The sequence below is a fragment of the Xenopus tropicalis genome, chromosome 3 (genome assembly GCF_000004195.4).
Source record: "Xenopus tropicalis strain Nigerian chromosome 3, UCB_Xtro_10.0, whole genome shotgun sequence".
Lineage (NCBI taxonomy): Eukaryota > Metazoa > Chordata > Amphibia > Anura > Pipidae > Xenopus > Xenopus tropicalis.
Window position 1 is genome coordinate 95,365,733 of NC_030679.2, and position 22,351 is coordinate 95,388,083.

The 22,351-nt window shown below is 37.3% G+C and overlaps 1 protein-coding gene across 2 annotated transcripts; it reads right to left on the bottom strand.

Annotated features, from left to right (window-relative positions):
• Positions 1-303: 303 nt before the first annotated feature.
• On the bottom strand, positions 304-21,883 carry chrna5 (cholinergic receptor nicotinic alpha 5 subunit). Of its 2 annotated transcripts, XM_002937883.5 has the most exons (7): positions 21,763-21,883; positions 16,816-17,018; positions 10,244-10,401; positions 9,885-9,929; positions 4,258-4,367; positions 2,467-3,298; positions 304-794 (listed from the first exon to the last, which is right to left on the bottom strand). In XM_002937883.5, exons 2-7 carry the CDS (start codon positions 16,925-16,927, stop codon positions 621-623), a joined length of 1,431 nt encoding a protein of 476 aa, XP_002937929.1. In that variant the 5' UTR covers positions 16,928-17,018; positions 21,763-21,883; the 3' UTR covers positions 304-620. The 2 variants fall into 2 exon arrangements, with proteins under 2 accessions (XP_002937929.1, XP_031755008.1); XM_031899148.1 differs by lacking the exon at positions 21,763-21,883 and having other exon boundaries at positions 16,816-17,230.
• Positions 21,884-22,351: the final 468 nt, after the last annotated feature.

The window sequence follows — 22,351 nt, forward strand, 5'->3', positions numbered from 1 at the left end:
AGGCTAGAAATGCAGCACATTATGTATTGGGTTCTATAACAGCCCAAGGCCACCATTGCCCTTTAGCGCGGAAACTCTTTGAATTTTAAGATGCCCCCATTAGCTCCTTATTTTATTTTCTGCTTATTCACAGCTTATGTCCCATGCTGCTGTCAGATACCTGAGCTTAGGGACCGACTCACAATATATAATTTTATATTATATGAGGGTACTCATAAACTAATTATATTGTTTTTTTTCAACATGTATGTAGTCTGTTCACCCCATTCATATATAATTGAAGAGAAAAGGCACAGTCTGCAATTTTGTAACAAGAGGTTTGTTATTATTTTACACCGCAGTGATTTGTTTACAGAATAGGGCAACATGCAGCTGATATTCTGCAGGATGTACAGTGCATAGGCCTACATCTGCTAGTAAGAAAATAAATGAAACATTACAAAATAAAGATGTTAACGTATAAAAGGCATCTGAGCTCAACCAAATATGATTCTGGAGCTTTAGGAAATAGCTTAAGTAATAAAGTTAATTAAATAAATAAAAATATAGGTTCTCTTAAAGCATCAAATCTTGGTCAAAGCAGCAAATTTATCATATATGAACATGACATTTGATAATGCTTATGTATTTTTGTCTCCATACATGTTTCCAATGTGTACAGGCACAATAATATTGGCCCATTTATGTATGACAGGTATAAATAGGAAAAGTGAACCAATTACTGAAACAAGAAGAAATGTCCATAAGAACATTCTGTCGAGCACTTGAGCTACAAACTTCCAGTCTTCAACAACCTGTGGGAGGAAAACAAAGAGCTATTAAATTCAGCTTGTTAACACTTTAACCATCGTAAATCACAAATAAAATAACTATAGAGTTTAGAGCTTCCAATTCCATTTGTTGAATATTTTTTTATTTATTCAAGGGAATGTCCCTAAGACTTAACTACCAATGAATGAACACTTATGATTGTTAGTACACAGTGAGAATTTCAAGCAACTTTGCAAAATCATTAATCCTACTAATGTCATGAAGGAGCTGTGTGATTCATACCTCAATAGTAATTCTGCTAGGCAGCTGCAAGGGATTGAGCATCCCACTTTCGGTACCCAACAATTATATGCAGTTTCCTATATATGCAGAATGCCAGTGGATCAGTCTGTTCTGGTTTCAGAAAAGTAACTTTACTTTGTTGAATATGCTACACAAAATTGTTCCTCTTTTTTTTTTTTTTTTTTTTGGTGTGGGAAAACCCTGCTGTCAATATCACAAAGGTGTATACCTGCTTTGAGTTTGTAATATCATATTATCATCAGGGAAATTTTTTATTTCACCAAAATATTGTGCTCCTTCTTTAAGCAGCTTCTAATTTATTTATATATATATATGACGATGACGATCCCACGAGGATCGAAACGCGTAGATGCGATGATCTAAATAAACATAAAGAAAATTTTTTACTTTATCCATGCTGTGAGTGCTTTCTACAAATCTGCTGTTTACCCTTTGGTCAGCACCCGGCGAATGCCTTTGGAGCGGTGAGTGCCGATTCAATTTGGACTAATATATATATATATATATATATATATATATATATATATATATATATATATATATATATAATATAATATAATATATACACACACACACACACACACATTACAGGATTTAAGTAATATCCTTGTTTTTTTATACTTTGAAATGTACTATCCATACACAAAAAGATACAATCTTTAGTGAGGTTGCCACACGCACAAAATCTATGCCTAGTTTGGTGTCTATCCAATCTTTTGTCCCAGGGCCAGGGTCACGACCAATGCAGACCCACGGAGAGGGAATGCAATCTATGGTCAAAAGCATCCCTCCCATAAAGGGATTTTTAAACCTTTTATTTTATCCCTATGCAATGAAATTGGACCTAATATTCCCCCTGCAGGAGGGGGAATAGCCAATCACAGACCTGCGGTCATACAATCAAAGACAAGCTTCAGTTCCCTATCAGGTCAGCTTAGATGCTGATTGGTTCCTATCCTGCATTGCAGTGTGCTGAGTGCTGCTGGCCCCCCTACACAGCTTGGGACAGAAGGCAGCAGGAAGTGGAACTGATGGACTGGGGACATTTTTCAATAGATCTGTCAAAACACTAATTTTTTAAGAACATTGCTTGTATATTTAAATGAGTATAATGCACTGGTACATTCTTGATTTTCACAAATGATGTCTCCTTTAACATCTGGCTACAACCTAGGCATCAAACGCAATCGCCTATAATTACAGGCAAGGCAGAATCTGCCATAAGATATAGAAATATACATATACAAGGGTAAACATAAATAAGAGCATTAGTGATCCTTTGTGTAGCCTTCATCTTCTTTAGAATTTTTAGATACATTTTTTCTAGTGTTTCTCCTTTAAAGCATATTTACTCAAACCATTCACATCTATGTTTAGATATGTAAAACATACCTCTTGAACTTCATGTTCCTTCATGACATGCCGTGTTATATAACGGATGGAATCCAAGGCTGCCTCTAAGGTATTCCTAGATGACTCTGGTCCTCTGACCTTTCCCGTTTCATCCTTTCTAGTGAAGTATCTATCCACGTGACTTCTCATACATAACAGTTTAGGAAGTTTGTGAAGGAATATTTTGCGAACCCAGGGTGCCATAGCATTATGTGTTGCAGAAGAACGATTATGAATGTTTATGGCAAAAACTGTTAGAACAATTGATAATGTTACAAATATCATGGTGAACACCAAGTACTCTCCAATAAGAGGTATGACCTTTGATGACGAAGGTATAATTTCTTCTATCACAAGTAGAAAAACTGTTAGAGATACAAGGACTGAGGTACAAAGAGAAATTTTTTCACCCTCATTGGAAGGCAGATAAAAAACAAGTATTGTCAGGAAAGAAAGTCCTATGCAGGGAATAATTAGAAAAAGTGTGTAAAAAAGGGGTAAACGTTTTATTATGAATGAATACGTAATGTATGGATAAAAGCAGCACCCATCTGTTCGATTTCCTTTGTTTCCAGTTGCATTAACAATTTCCCATTCACCGTTGTCAAAGAAGTCTCTTTTGTCCACATGATAATCTTCAAGAATGATGTCAACCTGAGATCCATCGTAGGTCCATGAGCCAAACTTCATGGAGCAGTTTTGAAGATCAAAAGGAAAAAATGTCACATCTATGGTACAAGAGCTTTTGTAATTTGCTGGTGGAGTCCAGTTTATGGTGCCATCGTATCTCACCACAGCTTTTGTAACCGACCCTTCAAAGCGCCCATCAGCACTATAAAAACAACACAAAACAAAAGTAGTTTGTTTCTTAATTGTTCCTTGTGAAACAGTAATGCAAAGGTTAACAGATACTTTGTTATAAACTTACTGTATATAATTAAACCTTCTACATACAATCAGGTAGGAATGTTCAGATGAGAACAGAATTGCCATTAAACATCTCCACATGTACTAAAGCCTGGCAACCTCTGTTGGTGTATATCTTATAGGTTGTAACATTCCAGACATTTTAGATGTTCTGCCTAATTTAAATAATGAGCAGATAAAATGTATGACACAAATATTTGATTATTGCCTGGGTGCAGCAGCTATCTTGGCTTACTGTACAGCTCAGAATCGCCTCATACATATCACCAGTCAGTGCATTGATTAGAAGTCAAACATTCTTGAGAGTATTAGTATACTATATAACATACATACAAACCTAACATAGCAGGCTATTCTTTTTTTTCAAAACCAGCAAACCTTATATTTGTATAACTTCCTGTTTGTGTTAGTACAATATAACCATTGGCCTGGGCTTTTTCTGAGGTTGATGGCATTGTCTGGGGTTCTTAAACCATCCTCTGTTTATAATATTTCATATAGAAAATATCAAATTTACCAACCATTTCTCCATGGCTCCTTGCAAGTTTTGAAATGTAGTGGAGCACTGGGAAAATGTGTATTATATATTTCTTTAACAGCCCTCTGGCACCCTTACCTTGCCCTATAAAAATTCTATAACAAGCAGCAAACATATTATTACAACCTGGCCAGCATTTCTTTTTTACCTCTGGCAACTGGTTAGTTCCAAAAATGGGACACACTGAGAAACTAGATTAATTGGTTGATCCAGGTGAACGTAGGTTATAGTGTGTTAGTAAGGGATTCCTGGTTGTGCCCCCTCTATGACAACTAGTGCTTAAAGATCATTCTAATAATAAATATAAATATACACACTGATCTTACTTGTCATACAGAACGATATCAGGAATCCAAATAGAATCGGAGGGGACACGAATTGATGTTATTCCAGCAAACTCATTGGGGTCCCATCTCAACTTAACATCAACCCATTCCTAGAAAGAAGCATACAGAATTAGTATTCATGTTTTAAACAAAGAGAGAAACAAACTTTATATTAAATGCACTGGCAGGCTTAAAGGAGAATTAAACCCTAAAAATGAATATGGCTAAAAATGCTAAAAATGTAATATACTGTACTTACAGCACCAGCCTAAAGTTTTAGCATCTCTATAGCACCAATGATTCCGACCTTCAGACTTGTCACAGGAGCTCCCCATCTTGGAAAGTGTCTGCAACACTCACATACTCAAGTATGCTCTGAGCAGCTGTTGGGAAGCTAAGCTTATGGGTGGTCACAAATGATCAATAAGAAAATGAGGTTGGCCTGTCATATAAGCTGATGCCACAGGGCTGATTATTAAATTATGATGCTAATTGGACTGGTTTCAGAGCTGTGATGTAGTAATTCTGTATTTATTACTAATCAGCAGTACATTATGACATTTATATTCTATATATACAGTATATTGTGAGTCAGTCCCTAAGCTCAGTAACCGACAGCAGCACAGAGCATGTGCAAAGAATCAGCCAAAAAGAAGATGGGGAGCTACTGGGGCATCTTTGGAGGCACAGATCTTCCCTGCTAAAGGGCCCAAAACATAATGTACAACATTTCTGCCCTAGTTCTTTAGTTTGGTTTAAAGGAGAACTAAAGCCTAATTAATATGTACAGCACAATTAGTTATAATTTAAAAATGATTGGCATTCTAACTTTAAATGATCATTAATTACATGGGTATGATTACACATCAATTTTGAATGTGCACCTCTTTAATAATAAAATAGCATAATATGATTACATAAATAATATTTTAATAATGTACATTATTTTATTGGAAATCCAGTGTAATGCTAATTTGGTCCAATAGCAGAAATAGTATTTTGACAATTCGTAGTGTCTAAAGCAAGAAAGAAAAGTATATACTTTAATAGCCAGGTTTAGTTTTCCTAACATTTCTCCCCAAATGCATGAACAACCCATTACCTCATTAACTTGTGATCTTTCTTTTGTATTCATATAGATATCTCATTGCCTTGCCAGTCATGCTAAATCCAACAGTACATAATATTCTCACTAAAGTTATACTAGAGCTTCTGAAAAACACATCCCCTTTCTTACTAAGAACAGCCACTGGTATTTCTTTTGGTCATGTATGTTAAGTTGGCCTTACTTTGTTGTCTTTCTTGATCCCTGGTTCTACTCAAATTCCAAATAGCCTCTAGCTCTTGCTCTTTCTCCGGGGTTGTTTCCCTATTGCCAACTCTAGATCTCTCATGATTCATGATGTGATAGATACCCCAAACATGAATCAACACAACTGTTTTTTAATCTGTGCAGTCTGCCTCAGACATGCATCTGTATACAGGTATAGGACCTGCTATCCAGAATGCTCGGGACCAAGGGTATTCCGGATAAGGAGTCTTTCCGTAATTTGGATCTCCATACCTTAAGTCTACTAAAAAATCAATAAAATATTAATTAAATCCAATAGGATTGTTTTGCATCCAATAAGGATTATTTATATCTTAGTTGGCATCAATTACAAGTTACTTTTGTATTATTACAGAGAAAAAGGAAAACAGTTTTAAAATTCTGAATTATTTGATTAAAATGGAGTCTATGGGAGAGGGGCTTTCCATAATTCGGAGCTTTCTGGATAACGGATTTCCAGATAAGGGATCCCATACCTGTACAAACTTTTTCCTGTGCCCCTATTTTAAGGTTACCAAGCTAAAGTGTCAACTGGCTCCTGTTAAAATGCAAACCTTTAGCAATTATGAAGCTTGTAGAAGGTTTTTTAGCTATGGCTGCAGTTTAAAGGAACAGTAACACCAAAAAATGAAAGTGTATAAAAGTAATTACAATATAATGTCCTGTTGCCCTGCATTGCTACAACTGGTGTGTTTGCCTCAGAAAGACTACTATAGTTTATATAAGTAAGCTGCTGTGTAGCCATGGGGGCAGCCATTTAAAGGAGAAAAGGCACAGGTTACTTAGCAGATAACAGATAAACCCCCATTATATGGGGCTTATCTACTAGTTATCTGCTATGTAACCTGTGCCTTTTCTCCTTTTTCCAGCTTAAATGGCTGCCCCCATGGCTACACAGCAGCTTATTTATATTGTAGCTTTTCTGTAGCAAAAACACCAGTTTTTTTGCAGAGCAACAGCACATTATATTTGAATTACTTTAAAACACTTTAATTTTTTGATGTTACTGTTCCTTTAACAGCTTCTCCTAAGCCTACATAGACTGAGGTCAGTGCATCTACATAAACATTTTCTGTCTTCCCAAATTGGATTAGCTCACACTTGTGCACTGAAACAATCTGCCAACCAATTTCCTGCTCCCAAGCATATACTTAATATCCATCCAATACTTGCCACTGGTTTCACAACCACAATGATTTCCTTGCCTGTTCCTGGGCTTTTACAAACTCTCAAAAGCCCTGGAGCAAATGGGATGCAGTCAGGCACTACTTGTGTTTGTAACCTAAAATAGGTAGTAATCTGCTTCTGTGGGATCTACCTATGCCTACTCCTCAAAGTGAACACTAATTAACAGAGTTCCTAATACGCAAATGTGTCCTTTTTCAGTTTTAGTTGAGGGGGGTACATTTATAAAAGAACATGGAACTCAGTAATGAAAATGGAATCATATTACCTTTACATTAACTTTTAGTATGTTATAGAATGTGCAATTCCCAGCAACTTTGCAGTTGGTCTTTTTTTTTTTAATAGTTTTTGAAATATTTGCCTTCCACTTCTGCATCTTCTCACCTTTCACTTGGGAGTCACTGACCCTAGCAGCCAAAAACTATTGCTCTGTGATCTTACTATTTCCTTGTTATTGTTGTTACATTTATTACTTATCTTTCTATTCCGTAAATCTCCTATTCATGTTCCAGTCTCTCATTTAAACCACTGCCTAGATAAACAAGACCCTAGCAACCTGCTGGAGAGCTGATAAACAAAAAGCTAAATAACTGAAAAACCAGTTGCAAATGGTCTCATCATGTTACTAAAATTAATTTAGAGGTGAACAACCCCTTTAAAGAAGTAACAGTAATGTGTGTAAAGTGTGGTGAGATTGCAATGTATTATAGCAGAAAAGAAATGAGATCTAATTAAAACAGTGGCAGCCTACAGTTAATGGAAGTTTGGTCTATCGCAGAGCACTGAGAACAGGCAAACTGACAATATAATTTTATTAAGGCTATCATATCTTTACAGAATTAGCCTCTAATGATATTCTGCAGTTTAACAAATGCAATAAAAGGACCTTTCCTTGAAATGGATTAAGGAAGTCAATACAAAACATATTCTCAATGTTTTGCAGATTTCTCTAATTCCATGAAGGACAAAAATATAAAAATGTGTTTTCTGTTAGATGTTACGGGCATTAACTTTACTGGAGGCGCAGGATAAGGTAGTGGCTAGGCCATAGGGACTTTAGGTACAGCATTGGGTTCCAAGGCAACAAAAACATCATTACAACTTCCCTTCTCCCTGCTGTTCAGAAAAAAAAACTGCTGCTGGCACATTACAGTTGCCACAGAACTGTGCCATATTTACATAAGGACTAAATGGGCGGGCCCCCCTGGCCCAAAAATAAAAGAGGGCCTAATATTTGAGGTCCTTGAACCTTGTTTTTCAAGTCCCTTTATAATAATATACAACTATTACATGACAATTACAGTATTTTTCTGCATCTATGAATGAATTTTACACAAGGGCTTAAGAAGAAATGTATAACCCTGTAATAGTCTATAGCAACATTTTCCTTTACTACTTCAAATTAAATCATTTGGAATCAGTGTCCCTTAAATGTTAACAATCTAACCCTCCAATCACAAACGAAGAGGGGCCTTTCCTTAATTTGGATTACCATACTTAGGGGTAGATTTATTAACATTTCATCGTTTTAGAGGTTTTTGAAACCACAACTAAACTCATTTCCACTAAACCATGAATTTCTAGTCATTTATTAGATTTACCCCCTATAAAGTGAGTCACATATCCTGACTTAGCACATTTGCCTTTTCTGTAATAGTTATAACCATATTGTTACCATGCCTTCTCTGGAATTCACTCCCACAAACTGTCAGACTTTCTCCCAATCTCTCTGCCTTCAAGAGATCTCTAAAAACACATTTATTTAGAGAAGCTTACCCTAATCTAGTTTAGCAATACCCTGTGCCACACCTCTCACAACTCTGGTCATGCCCATTCCCACACCTTGTGTCTCAACCCTTTCTCCTTGTAGATTGTAAGCTCTTTTGGGCAGGGCCCTCTTCACCTCTTGTATCGGTTATTGATTGCTTTATATGTTACTCTGTATGTCCAATGCATGAAACCCACTTATTGTACAGCGCTGCGGAATATGTTGGCGCTATATAAATAAATGTTAATAATAATAATAAATAATAATAATTTAATGGAGCCACACTTTCAAGCTGCAGCTTTTTACCATTAATGTACTTAAAAAAATGTTGGGGTTAGTCTTAGCCTCTGCTGCTATTCGCTCCTCATTTTCTATCTTTGCCTTCTGGATAATAAGTGACTAATGAAAACCACACATTTTTCATGGACTTATAAACAAAACAAAACTGAACACCTCTAAAACCACAAATTAAAGATTGTTACTATTTACCTAGGACAACTCCCATTGACTTCTACATGGCCTCAACAGCTTTTAGATGGTAAAGCTATTGTATTAGTGTTTGTTATGGCTTTTACACTTAAAAAAATCATAAAAGAAAAAACACAAAAACACGAACATTGAAAAAAAAAAATATAAATGTTAGTAAATAAAAAATAATATAAACATTTAAAAAAAAAAACCAGGATTGTTTTGCCTCCATTAAGGCTTAATTATATCTTACAAGGTAATGTTTTATCAGTACAGAGAAAAAGGAATTATTTTCTAAAATTTTAATTATTTGGTTAAAATAGTCTCTATGGGAGATTGTCTTCCCATAATTCAGAGCTTTCTAGATAATGGATATCCAGATAAAGAATTCCACAACTATGTTACCATTAGATGGTCTGTTGTATATCCACTGCTAAACCTTATGGGGCCTAATAATCATGCAGTGTAAATGTTTATCAGATATCACTGTCTCTTTTTATGATGCCTAGCAGTTTGCTTGTGTATTAGATATATCCTAACAAGGAAGCCAATGATTATAAGAATAAATACTTGAGCCTGGGGCTATTTATAAAGCTGTGTGTTGCCTGATACTACAGAACATGTAACTTAATTCTTCAAATAATTAATTTGTTCATCTAGCTATGTTCCTATTACAGCAATATTTCACTATAATAATATTGCCCTATGCTGACAGCAGGCCTGGATTTATGACAAGACCTAGGGTGGCAGCAATGTGGGAAGAAGCATTCTGGATCATGTTCTTGTGTTTATTTCATATCATCTCATAGAAATTCCACTAGCAGTTTCCTTTTTATTTGCAAGATTACACAAAAATGAATTGACTAGTGCACTTACCTGCTTTAACCATACATTTGTAGTCATTAGTTGATTTTTTTCATCCTACAAAATATACAGAAAAACTAATCAAATGCCTGAAATATATAACTGTGCCATAAACTGGGGGTGGAGTGAGAGAGTGACCACAAACTGAGCGCTCCATAGCAATTACTGAAATGTACCAGGTTTTGGTTGTGTCAGTAAGACAATGACCTATATCCTTTCCTACCAAGTTACTGAATAGGTCAGCAGTGTGCATGAATACAGGGCACTGTTAGTTTACTGTGGACATTCTGTGCCAGCATGTGATATATAGAAATGGGATTTAATGTGCAGTTCTATTGTAATGAAAACACAAATGTATTTACTATACATACTACATCCACAAGCTGTGTAATGGCAAGGCCAAACTTCACTTTCACTGTATCATTCAAGTGTTCAACTGGGCGAACCCATCTTTGGTAGTCTTGCTGCTGAAACAAATATTTGAATAATCGGTCTTCACTTTTGGCAATATACGATGGTTCTGATATTCCTGTCAAGATGAAAACAAAGCATAAACATCAATTCCCCTTTATAACAGACCATTTAAATGACTGTTTTAGTTATATGATGTTATCTGGCATAATTCCTGTCAGAGCAGCTCCAAGAAGCAAAAGCTATTAGTACATAGGTATTATCTGAGTGAAAGGGGAACAGAAGGCCTACAAATATGCTTTGCTCACGGACCTTTGTACCAGTCTAGAAATTCATGATAAGCAGTTCTATCAAGCAAAAAAAGTGTCAGTCCTAGCACAATCAAAGGAAATAGTAAATAAGTAAATCATAGGAAATGGTTGCATGCCATGACTCAATCTTATCAGTAATAGTACTACACAGCAATATACTCATTCAATTGTAGAATATCACCACCTACTGGACAAACAAACACATCTCTTGTTGGTGTGTGTATATATATATATTATATATTATATATACACACACACAATGGATTTTTTTGCAATAAACTCGGTGTTGCTAGTCTTTTTTTCTATATCTAAAACTATTTACCTTGCACCCGAGACAGAGACTGAAGCAGAGTGCCACCCTTGCTTCAATTTCTTCTGTATATATAATGGATACCTACTTAAATACAGGTAAGGGATCCATTATCCCAAAACACCTGTTATCCAGAAAGCTCAGAATTATGTAAGGGCCATGTTCCATAAACATTTTAATCAAATAATTCCAATTTTCTAAAAATGATTTCCTTTTTCTCTGTAATAAAACAGTGCCTTGTACTTGATCCTAACTAAGATATGATTAATCTTTATTGGAGGCAAAACAATCCTATTGGGTTTATTTAATGTTTATATTATGTTTTAGTTGGGTTAAGGTATGGATATCCAAATGACAGAAAGATCCCTTATCCAGAAAACCGCAGGTCCCGAGTATTCTGGATTACAGGTCCAATACCTGCATTAAATATTGTTTAACTTTAATATTCCACCATGGTGACTTTTCTGTAAGCTTGTTTTAAATCCTAGTTGGAAAACTGAGAAATGCAAGACTAAGAGGTCCCAAGCTTTATGTTATTTGTCTTGTTTTATACACTGAACACTTCACGGCCCCTTCACAACCGCATTTAGTAAGCAAGTATCCAGTGGCAGCACAGAATTTTTTTTGTATTTTTTCACCATATAGGCACCCAAGAGATGCCCCCTAACAGTTCTGCCTAGGCATGGGTCCTGGATTGCTTATTTGATAAGTGCAGCCCTGGGAGCAATGTAAGCATCCATCCTGAGATATATAAACTAGATCACCTTACAATTAAGTTTTTAGTATGGTGTAGATATTGATATCCTCTAACAATGTGCACATGATCTTATAGTTTTGTGAACTATTTGTTAACTATTTGCTCTGCAGCAGTTTAATAATTTTAGCAGCCATGTGGTTATAGTTCTGATTCTAAAAGTAAAGTTTGGAAAGAACTAAAATATATCAGTGAGACAATGTCCTTTGCCAACATTCTCTCCTTGAAAGTGTGGTTGTTGGGGTCCTGGAAGACTTTATCATCATACCAATGTTTGTGTTACTTGCAACTATTACTTTATGTAAAGAAAGCTATGCTGCTAAAATGGAAGTCCACCCTATCTCCATCCCTCACCTTCTGGAAGAAACTTATTAACAATGTGCTACCCAAACAGAAATTGTTATATATGTTCAGCCAAGTTCAGTGCAGTGTGGGACACATGGTTAAGTGCAATCCAAATGAACATGCCACGCTCGCTCTAGCCACCTACTGTATGTCTTTCTCTATCTCTGTGTTGTTGGTAAAATGTTAACACTTTAAAATAAAAAAAAGTCTGGAAAGAGGCAGTATGTTAAAGAAAACAATTGATAGACCATTACAAATAAAAATGAAGATCAGTTAAACTATATTTTTGCTATAAAACTGTTAAACTTTTAAATAAATAAAACATTGAAATAAAAAAGAAGGTAAAAAGGTTAAAAGGTTGCTATAAGTAGAACAATTTATAGCATATTAACTGTTAAAGGCGAACTTCCCCTCTAAGCTACATTTCCAGATGAGTTCATTTGAACTGTCTCCTTAGAAAAACATACCTATACAAAACTAGTTGAAGTTCTTTCCATGTGTTGCCTTGTTGGCTATAGAACATTTTGATTGTCAGTCAATTGTTATTAACTACAACTCCCATGATCCTCTCCAAGTAACTGCCAAAAAGTAACAGAGATCTAGCTCGGCATCAGCCAGAGTGCTGGAAGGTGACCTCTGTGCTGTAATATAATTCAGTTGTTACTTTGGGGCAGAGAATACCTTATTCCATATCAGAAATACTGTGCTTTCCTTCTATTGTCAATGCAAATACAGCCTGACAAACAATATGCAATTAATTTCTTTTTATACCTTTGTAATACATTATTTTTCTAGCTTAAAGCTGTTCATTTCTTTTGGCAAAGGAAAGATCAACATGTAATTGGATTGACAGATCAATAATAATAAATCACAGGATGTGTTCAATTCATTTGCCAAGATGGTCATTTCTCCCAGCTATCCATGCGTATAGAGCTGGGGCTTCCTGCAGAACTGCTATTATTAAACTCCCTGCAGTGGAGCAATATCTTTGTACGCAGCTTCTGTCATTGAGTTTACGGCTAGGGCTGAAATGATTCCCTAGTCTGCAATACCTGTGTCCTACTTACAGCTGATCAAAATCCAACACAGATATAGAATGCACTTATGCTTTCTGAAATGTGATCACCCTAAAGGTGCCCATACACAGACAAGACCTTACAGTTTTCCTACCAACCAGCTGAGGGTCTAAATAGAGCAGATATGAGAAGAAGAGAGTTTTTCAGTTAGTTGGCCATCAAAACAAGAAATTCACAACCATGCTGAGATGAGACTCATTTTTGCGTGCTTAAAATTAAGCAGACAAACCAAAATGTGGTTTACCCAATGTTGGTAAAATACTAGCCAGGTGGCAACCCTATTTGCAACAAGCTACAGTTTTTGTTGTATATTATTATTATTATTGTAACTGTCTAGAGTAAAAGGTTCCTAAACAAATGTGCAAAGAGATGTGCAAAGGGAGGCCATAGTTAAAAGTAAGAATAGTGGTGCATGCTTATTTGCTCATTTTATAATATTTTCATAAATCAGTATCTTTGTTATGAGCTAAGAGACTAACAAACAATATTTGTATAGATGAGGAAATAACTTCAGCCCAACACAGTTGCTTTTTAAAAGGGGATTCATTATGAGAATCCTCTCCTCTACCAGAAGGCAGAAAGAAAAGCTAAGGAAACATAAGCTTATCCCCATTTGCACAATTTAGTACAGACCCAAAATGAGTGCCTAAGCAGTAAATATGGTTGCCTCCTTACCCCTTTACTACTGGCCATGTATTGAACCCACATCCTGCATGGCTAATTAGCAATTCATTTAGATGCATGCTGCATGGCTGCACATAAATCAGTTCAGTCTGCAGCATGTATCTAAATGAAATACTTATTAGCAATGCAGAGTATGATTCAATATGTGGCCAGTATTAAAAGTGTAAGGTGGCAACCCTAGCTGTAAGGGGCTCATACACACAGGCGTTTCACCCTGCACCCCACTGTGGTGGAGTTCTGCATTCCACCAAAATACAATCCATTTTTTCATACCGGCATGTACTAACACAGGCACATGTAAGCACTGTTCGCAGGTGGAACACAACACAATGCGTTCCACCTGCATTTGGCGCTTACATGTGCCTGTGTTAGTACAGGCCAGTAAGAAAGAATGGACTGCATTTCGTTCTGTCCTTCCCACCGTAGGAAAATGCCGGGTGAAACGTCCGTGTGTATAAGCCCTAAATAGCGACAATGACCCAATTCTTTCGGTTGCGAGTTAGAAGACATCTGTTCCTAATTAATGGAAATTAATCTAAGCACCTCAAGAAAGTATTTTGTTTGTGCTTGTACACAGCTTTCCTATACAATGTCCAAATAAACAGCAAATTCAGCTTAACATTATGTTTCATTTAATAATAATGAATACATTATGTACCGCTTAACAGCAATTAACCAAACTGTCACACAAATTGTAGCAATTATCTATAATGATGTGCTGGTCTTGTGTAAATTGTGTTTACCACGTGGGTGATTCTTGTTAAATGTACTGCAATAAGATACATTTTGGGTTTTGCATCTGTGCATATATATGTTATGCATGCTTATTACATATGTGTGCTCCCCTGACATGCCATTTGCAGTGTGGGTGGGCTTCATGTACAGGAATGCACAGAAGTGCCCGGAGGCAAATGAACAGTTTTACAGCTAGGATGTTGGTATGAGTCAGCTGAGACTTATTACAGTATGCCTTCAGCAGAACAATTGACAAATCTATAAATGCAAGTAAAGGTGGCCATACACGAGCAGATCCGCTCGCTTGGAGATGTCGCCAAGCGAGCGGATCTTCCCCCGATATCCCCACCTACGGGTGGGCGATATCGGGGAGAATTTAGGTAAAAAAAAAATTATCCGATTGTTTGGCCGCTCTGCTCTCCCCATACACGGGCCGATTAGCTGCTGAATCGGTCCAAGGGACCGATATCGGCAGCTATAGTCGGCCCGTGTATGGGGACCTTAAGGCACACAGAAGATGGATGAGGAGTTTACTTATGGCACTTAGAGATGTAGCGAACATCGCCGAAAAAAAAACGCAAGCTATTCCTATGTATATGCATAGGCGATAAAACGTGGCGGAAAAACGCGGCGGGAAAACCAAGGCGAAAAAACGCGGCGCCAAAAAAAAACGCGGCGAACCCAAAGTGGCGAACATCGGCAAAAGTCCGCGAATTTTCGTGAACGCGAACACCCGATGTTCGCGCGAATTAGTTCGCCGGTGAACAGTTCGCTACATCTCTAATGGCACTCAGGGCTTGCAGGGTTAAGTCTACTGTCTTTCCCATAGCAAGCTGCTGTCAACAGGCACTGACTTACCAGTCTCTAGAACTGTTCACTTACTCCCTAGAATCATGGTAGCACCCATATAAACATGTATAAAATAAACAGACAACAATGGAGAGTGTATTTTAAGGGTAAATAGTCATTTTCCACGTGGCACAAAATATTTACCTGTAGGTAAAGTTTTAAAAGTTAAATGCATGACAAACGTTGTAAGGATTTGAGGGGCCTGGATGAGTTCTGGAACAAGCATAGTATCCAAGGCTATTGTGATACCAAAATCTACAGTTAGTATTGATGTTAGTATATATATGGTTTATGTATGTGAGTGTGAAGATAGGTTGGTATGAGTGTGTGTATTTATGTGCAATGGGGTTTGCTTGTAAGGGTTGAACTCGATGGACTTTTTCAACCCAACTTAAAGTTGTCAACCCTTAAAATAATTTTTGCCTAATAAAAGAAAACATAATTCTAAGCAACTTTCCAACATTAATCTATTAAACATTATTAGTGTTTTAGTTATTTGTACATGTAATTGCTATAGAAAGCAGCATTTGCTGAACGCCTGGTTGTTACTTTTTAAACAATGTTGCTAGTGTCAGGCTCCTCCAGATAGACAGGTCTGTCAGTCTTCTGCCTTGTGTTACATTGTTTCAGCAGTCAGAGCCCTAAGGACATAGAATAGAAAAGCACTGACAGACACTGCTTTTAAAAGCAATTACATTTGCAAATAACTTTTAAAGCACTAATCATTTTACAATGAAGAGTTGCTTAAAATTATGTTTTCTATTACCAGGCAAAAAATTATTTTTGGGGTTGACATGTCCTTTATCAGTGTAACTATGAACTGTCTCTTATACCAATTTTATTTACAGTGGAAGGCTAAACAATCAGTCCAGATGCAGGATTATTTTTCCTACCATACCATGCATAAATATACCAAAAGGCATAAGCATAAGTGTTACAACTGCTCTGTACATCTGTTTATTATTATTATTTATAAAACATATTTATAAAGTGCCAGCCTATTATGCAGTGCTGTACAATAAATGAGTGTATACACTGAACCTAGAGATTAACATACAAAGCTACAAATAACCAATACAAGGGGTGAAGTGGGATCTGCCCAAAAGAGCTTACAATCTAAAAATTAGCATGATGCAAATGTATTGTGTGGGGAGACAAGTTCAACACACTGTCATGTATAAAGCTACTAGGTGTGCAACACAATAAAACTCATTTACTCCCCATATGTTCCCATAGCATAAGATACTAAGGCAAAGTTACAGGGCACACTTTGCGCCACACAAAGACGCAACTGAGCAACCTTAGAAACATTAGCATTGTACTAAAAGGACAAGCAGCCCTTGCATTCTGTGCCCTGGTTAATAATATGAGGATTAATTGTCACACACACACACAAGCAACAGAGCACAGCAGTTCCAGACATCTAATCCACAAATACATATCGATGACACTTTGTGCATTTACTTACCGCAAGCTCCATGCAGGATATCCAGGCATAGAAACAGCCAAAGCAAATACTCTGCACACCAAGGCATCCTTTGTATCACACAGTCCTTTTGTTCAGTCCCGGGAAGCAGCATTCACAGCAGGAGTCACTGTTCCATACACTCCCTTGTTTCTCACCAGACCTAATGGGGTGACTGAAGTTCTTTATTCATGTCCGAATCCATTCTGCAAAGAGGATCAGCAAACTGACAGGGTGCCAATGACTGGGTAAATAATGGCTATGGAGTCATTCTGCCTAGCATGCATGAGCTAGTGACACCAGCTGAGACTGGCTCCTGCTAAATTCATTATGTGTCAATAAATGCACAAGGCATGGATCATGGGGGATGGGCTGAGGTGTTCTTAGCTTGCACTATGGTAGCTGGCGAGGCACAATTTCCTTACAGCTTGATATTTCTTTTAGGATGGAGAGGAAAAGAATCTATGCACAGTAATGCCTGGAAGATGGGCTGTGCTGAAACAAAGCTGCAGGGAGAGGCTGCTTAAAGGAAAACTATACCCCTTAACAATGAAGGTCTCTATAAAAATATATTGCATAAAAAAACTCATATGTAAAACCCTGCTTCATCTAAGTAAACCATTTTCATAACAATATACTTTTTTAGTAGTATGTGCTATTGGGTAATCCTAAATAGAAAATTGTCATTTTAAGAATTAAGGGCCGCCTCCTGGGATCATAGGGTTCATAGCGCACACAAACAAGCCAAGGCACACATACATGCTAGGCCCCATCACCCAATTAAGGGACAGAGTTCTGACTTTTGCTTCTACACTACTTCCTGTTACAGTTAGAGCTGCATTATTTCTGGTCATGTGATCTCTGAGGGCCCATCACTAAATGGTGGATTAATTATTCATTCTGGGGGCATAGTTTTTCTGTAGAGGTGCATTCATGGCAACTGGGATTATGTTTGGCTTTAGAAACGGACAACCTGTTTCTTTGCATAAATGCAGTTACAGGTACAGGTATAGGACCCGTTATGCAGAAAGCTTGGGACCAAGGGTATTCCGGATAAGGGGTCTTTCTGTAATTTGGATCTCCATACCTTAAGTCTACTAAAAAATCAATAAAAGATTAAACCCAATAGGATTGTTTTGTACCCAATAAGGGGTAATTATATCAATTACAAGGTTCTGTTTTATTATTACAGAGAAAAAGGAAATCCGTTTTAAAATTCTGAATTATTTGATTAAAATGGAGCCTATGGGAGATGGCCTTTCCGTAATTCAGAGCTTTCTGGATAACAGGTTTCTGGATAAGGGATCCCATACCTGTACATTGATTTTAATTGAAATGCAGCCTTATATCTTCTCTGTTGATCACCATTTATTATGTACTTCTGAGTGGTAAGCAGCCCCTTCTTAGAAAATAAAGTCACACTTTTAGAACACAAAAGAATTCAGCCAGCAGGAAGTGGAACAGATGGGCGGGGCTAGTTTTGGGGGAATTTCTCAATAAATCAGTCTGAAACACAACTTTTTAAGCACAATCCTTCTATATCTAGAGGAGTATAATTCACTGGTACATTCATAATTTTTATAGGATATGTCTCCTTTAAATACCTATGGCAGTTTTCCACTGCTAAACTTCAAATGCTGTTTGGCCTATAAGGCATGCTAAGTCTAAGCATGCGCTATTTTGAGCATTTACATGGTACACAAACAAGTTAGTGGGATGCTTCATCCACATGAAGGCTATGGTTCAAGGTATATATACTGTCACTGGGCAGTGGTATGTTGCAGAAATTTAAGGAAAATGCTAAAAAAAAATCAAGATGTACTCAGGTGTACTGTCAAAAAGTCTGCTTACAAAGAATATTATTCAGTAAGTGGTCAAACTAAATTATATTCCTGTAGCTGGTAGTGCCTCATTGTCTGGGGTAGATACAGTATTTTCTTAGATTCAGACATAGTGCAGGAATAATGTACTTGGTTCAGCCAGGGGTGTAACTACAGAGGGGGCACAAGATTGTAGAGGTCCAAGTGAGGCTATAAATAGTGAGTAATTCAATATATTTTGTTATGGATCAACTTAACAGTATTTTGGGGCCCTAAATTGAATTTGCTGTGGGGCCCAGTAACATCTTGTTACACCACTGGGTTTAGGACTGGCTGCACAATGCAGAATAAAAAAATTTGGGTTAAATTATCTGGCAGTAGACCAAACAATGTACAATGTGGCTAAATGTGTGCAAATCTCTATCAAGTTACCAACTGGAATCACACAACAATCAGCCAAAAGGATGTATGGGATTACTAGCTACACTCTTAGGGGCTGATTTACTAACCCACGAATCCGACCTGAATTGGAAAAGTTCCGACTTGAAAACGAACATTTTGCGACTTTTTCGTATGTTTTGCGATTTTTTCGGCGTCTTTACGAATTTTTCATTACCAATACGATTTTTGCGTAAAAACGTGAGTTTTTCATAGCCTTTACGAAAGTTGCGTAAAATCTTGCGCTTTTTCCGTAGCGTTAAAACTTACGCAAAAGTTGCGCCTTTTTCGTAGCGTTAAAACTTAAAAGGTGCGAAGTTTCGCGTAAGTTTTAACGCCAAGAAAAAAGCGCAACTTTTTGCGCAAGTTTTAACGCTACGAAAAATCGCAAGATTTTACGCAACTTTCGTAATGGCTACGAAAAACTCGCGTTTTTACGCAAAAATCGTATTGGTAACGAAAAATTCGTAAAGACGCCGAAAAAATCGCAAAAAATACGAAAAAATCGCAAAATACCGATCTTTACGAAAAAAACGCAATCGGACTCATTTCGACCTGTTCGTGGGTTAGTAAATGTGCCCCTTAGTTAGTCAGTAACTTTAGGGAGGGGGCACATGGGACATAACTGTTCAGTTAGTTTGTGAGCATGCAGGTCAGATTCAAATACAAACTAACTGAACAATTATGTCCCATATGCCCCCCCCTCCCCACTGATTGGTTACTGACTGCTAACAGCTTACAGAGCTGAAAGCAGGAAGTAGAGTTCTAGCCATTATGTTAGACATCTGGTTGCTCCAGCCTTAATAGATTTCATTTTTGGCTAACTAACTATATTAAAAACATTTTTTATTTTGCACAGTCTATCTATTTTACCCAGTTTCATTTTTACATTGAACTGTTCCGTCAGAGAACCACTAACTGAAACCAGCTTTGGACTGGGTTTCAAAGTAGGCCCTGACATTTTGTACACAGAGGCCCAACAGCCCCCACCAGCCTACTTTATAGTGAATTTCTACATTCTTACTGCAGGCCCTCTGATATTTGCCAGAACAAACAGATTGCTAGTCCTGGACTGACTTAGACTTTTAGCAGAAATTTTGGGACCACACAGAAATAAATGTGACCATCCCAACTGGCCTCGATCACATTGGGTGATTCCCAATGTAAAAAAAAAAACATTTTTACAACTGGTTTTATTTATTTTTTTATAGTTTTAAAAAAACTAAACCTAAAAAATGTCAGCTTGCAGTCTGCAGCATCATTGGCAGTTACTGGAGCTCCCAACTGTAGTAATTCCAGTAGCAGCAGCAGCAAGTAGCCATCCCTTGCAGTCATACTGACGACTTATTTGTTTTACTTTCTTGTTTATTGCTAGCAGCATGCATCGCCAACACTCCACTATTCTGTTTGTGAGATAAGTTAAAATAGAATACAGATGTTTAATGGTAATATGTCTTAGCCAATTTTCCCAGGCTAAAGACACAGCTAGCGATGAATGGATAGCATTTTGCTTTGCTGAAAATTTTGCAGAAATGTATTGCATGACAATAGAAAGACAAAATTAGATTGTGGTTAAAACGTAATTAGCTTTGCAATAGCATGTACACTGCCCTGCCTTGTTAGATAAACTCTTTTCCACTATGATACAATTGTTCTTCATAGAAAAAAAAATGCTCATATGTTGCCAATTCCTTGCTTCCATCTGGGCTCTGATCCCATTGGTTATGTGTAAGGCAAGGGGCAGATTGTAATTACATCTACATTCAATTTTTCCCTAGCACAACAGACCATGGTCTTTTACCTGCAAAAAAGACTACATATAAAAAACAAGAGCAAATTTATGAAAAGGTTCACCCCAGGCAAAACAAATTTAGCAGCAGAACTGTTCTGGGTGAAAAAGTTTGCCCACGCAAGGAAAAACGCTATGACTTTTCTCTTAGGGGACATTTGGTACCTGCAGGGCAGAGGGAAAAACTGCACAAAAAAAACAATCCAATCACTGGCAGTCTCGGAGTTCCAGAATAGAGCACAGAGATCTGCACATCCATCCCCCTACCAGCACCCTAACTTATGCATCAATGAAATATGAAAGTTAGGCATATGGCAGTAAGGCTGATGCCACACGTGGCGTTTTTACGCTGCGTTTTTTCTCAGCCTAAAAACGCCGCACAAGCCACACATGGCGTTTTTCAGCCTAGTACTGGTGACGTAAGCAAATCCCGTTGCCATGGTGCTAATAGTGTGAAATAGCAAAAAACGCAGCGTATTTCCGCTAGGTCTGGCAGCTGCCTTTGCGTATACATAGGAATAGCTTGCTTTGCAAGTACTGGCGTATTTCAGCCTACGCTTGAAATATCCGTGCTAAGGCGTTTTCTAGCGTATTTACGCTTTGTGTGGTTTGCCTCGAGTCTTTTCAAGTTATTTCTATGGATGATGATATCAGGCGTTTTTCAGCCGCCGAAAATACGCAGCGTAAAAACGCTACGTGTGGCATCAGCCTAAGGTTTCCACCTTTCTACAAAAAATAATACTGGCAGGGTAGGCAGTGATGTTATGGGAGGAGCCAGGGGCAGATTGATTAACTATAACAAATTTAATGACAAGTACATTGCAGGTAAATTTTTAATACCAATCTGGGATCTGGGAATTTAGATATGCAGTAAGTACTTAAAAAGAATGCCTTTAGACTTACTTTTAATATATATTAACTGTGCTGCCACAGCAGTAGTTCTGTCCACATTTTAGATACAGCAATTCTCAAGTGTTGCAAATCTCTTCATATGTAACAATTTCTTATACATTTTGGGCTTTATGTATCCTTGCACTTCCCCCTCCCCTCTCCTCTGGCCACTTCTAGTACTGTGTCCTTGCAGCTGTTTATTATTTACTTTGATATTCACTCTGCCACCTGATTACATCACTTCCTGGTCCTGGGAGGAAGCAGCCGTTTCTGTTGTAACAGTCATTTTGCCAGGGCTGGTGAAATCAGTACCCACACTCATCTCTAAGCAAGCCTATCCAAGCAACGTTGGTATGTTTGCATTTTATTTAATGCCTGCTTATTATAAGCTGTGTATTTTGCTGTTATGTGCATTCTGGTTGTAGTTGTGATTCACTATTTCTCCCTTAGCAGCCAACTGTTAGGCCCCACTAGGACTGTATAATGCATATAAGATGTTTATATATGCTCCTATTGAATTTCATCTGTATTTTACCTACCCAGATTGTATTCTCATACCATTGTACTGTTTGTACCTACAGTTCTACCTTCTTTTTTTAAT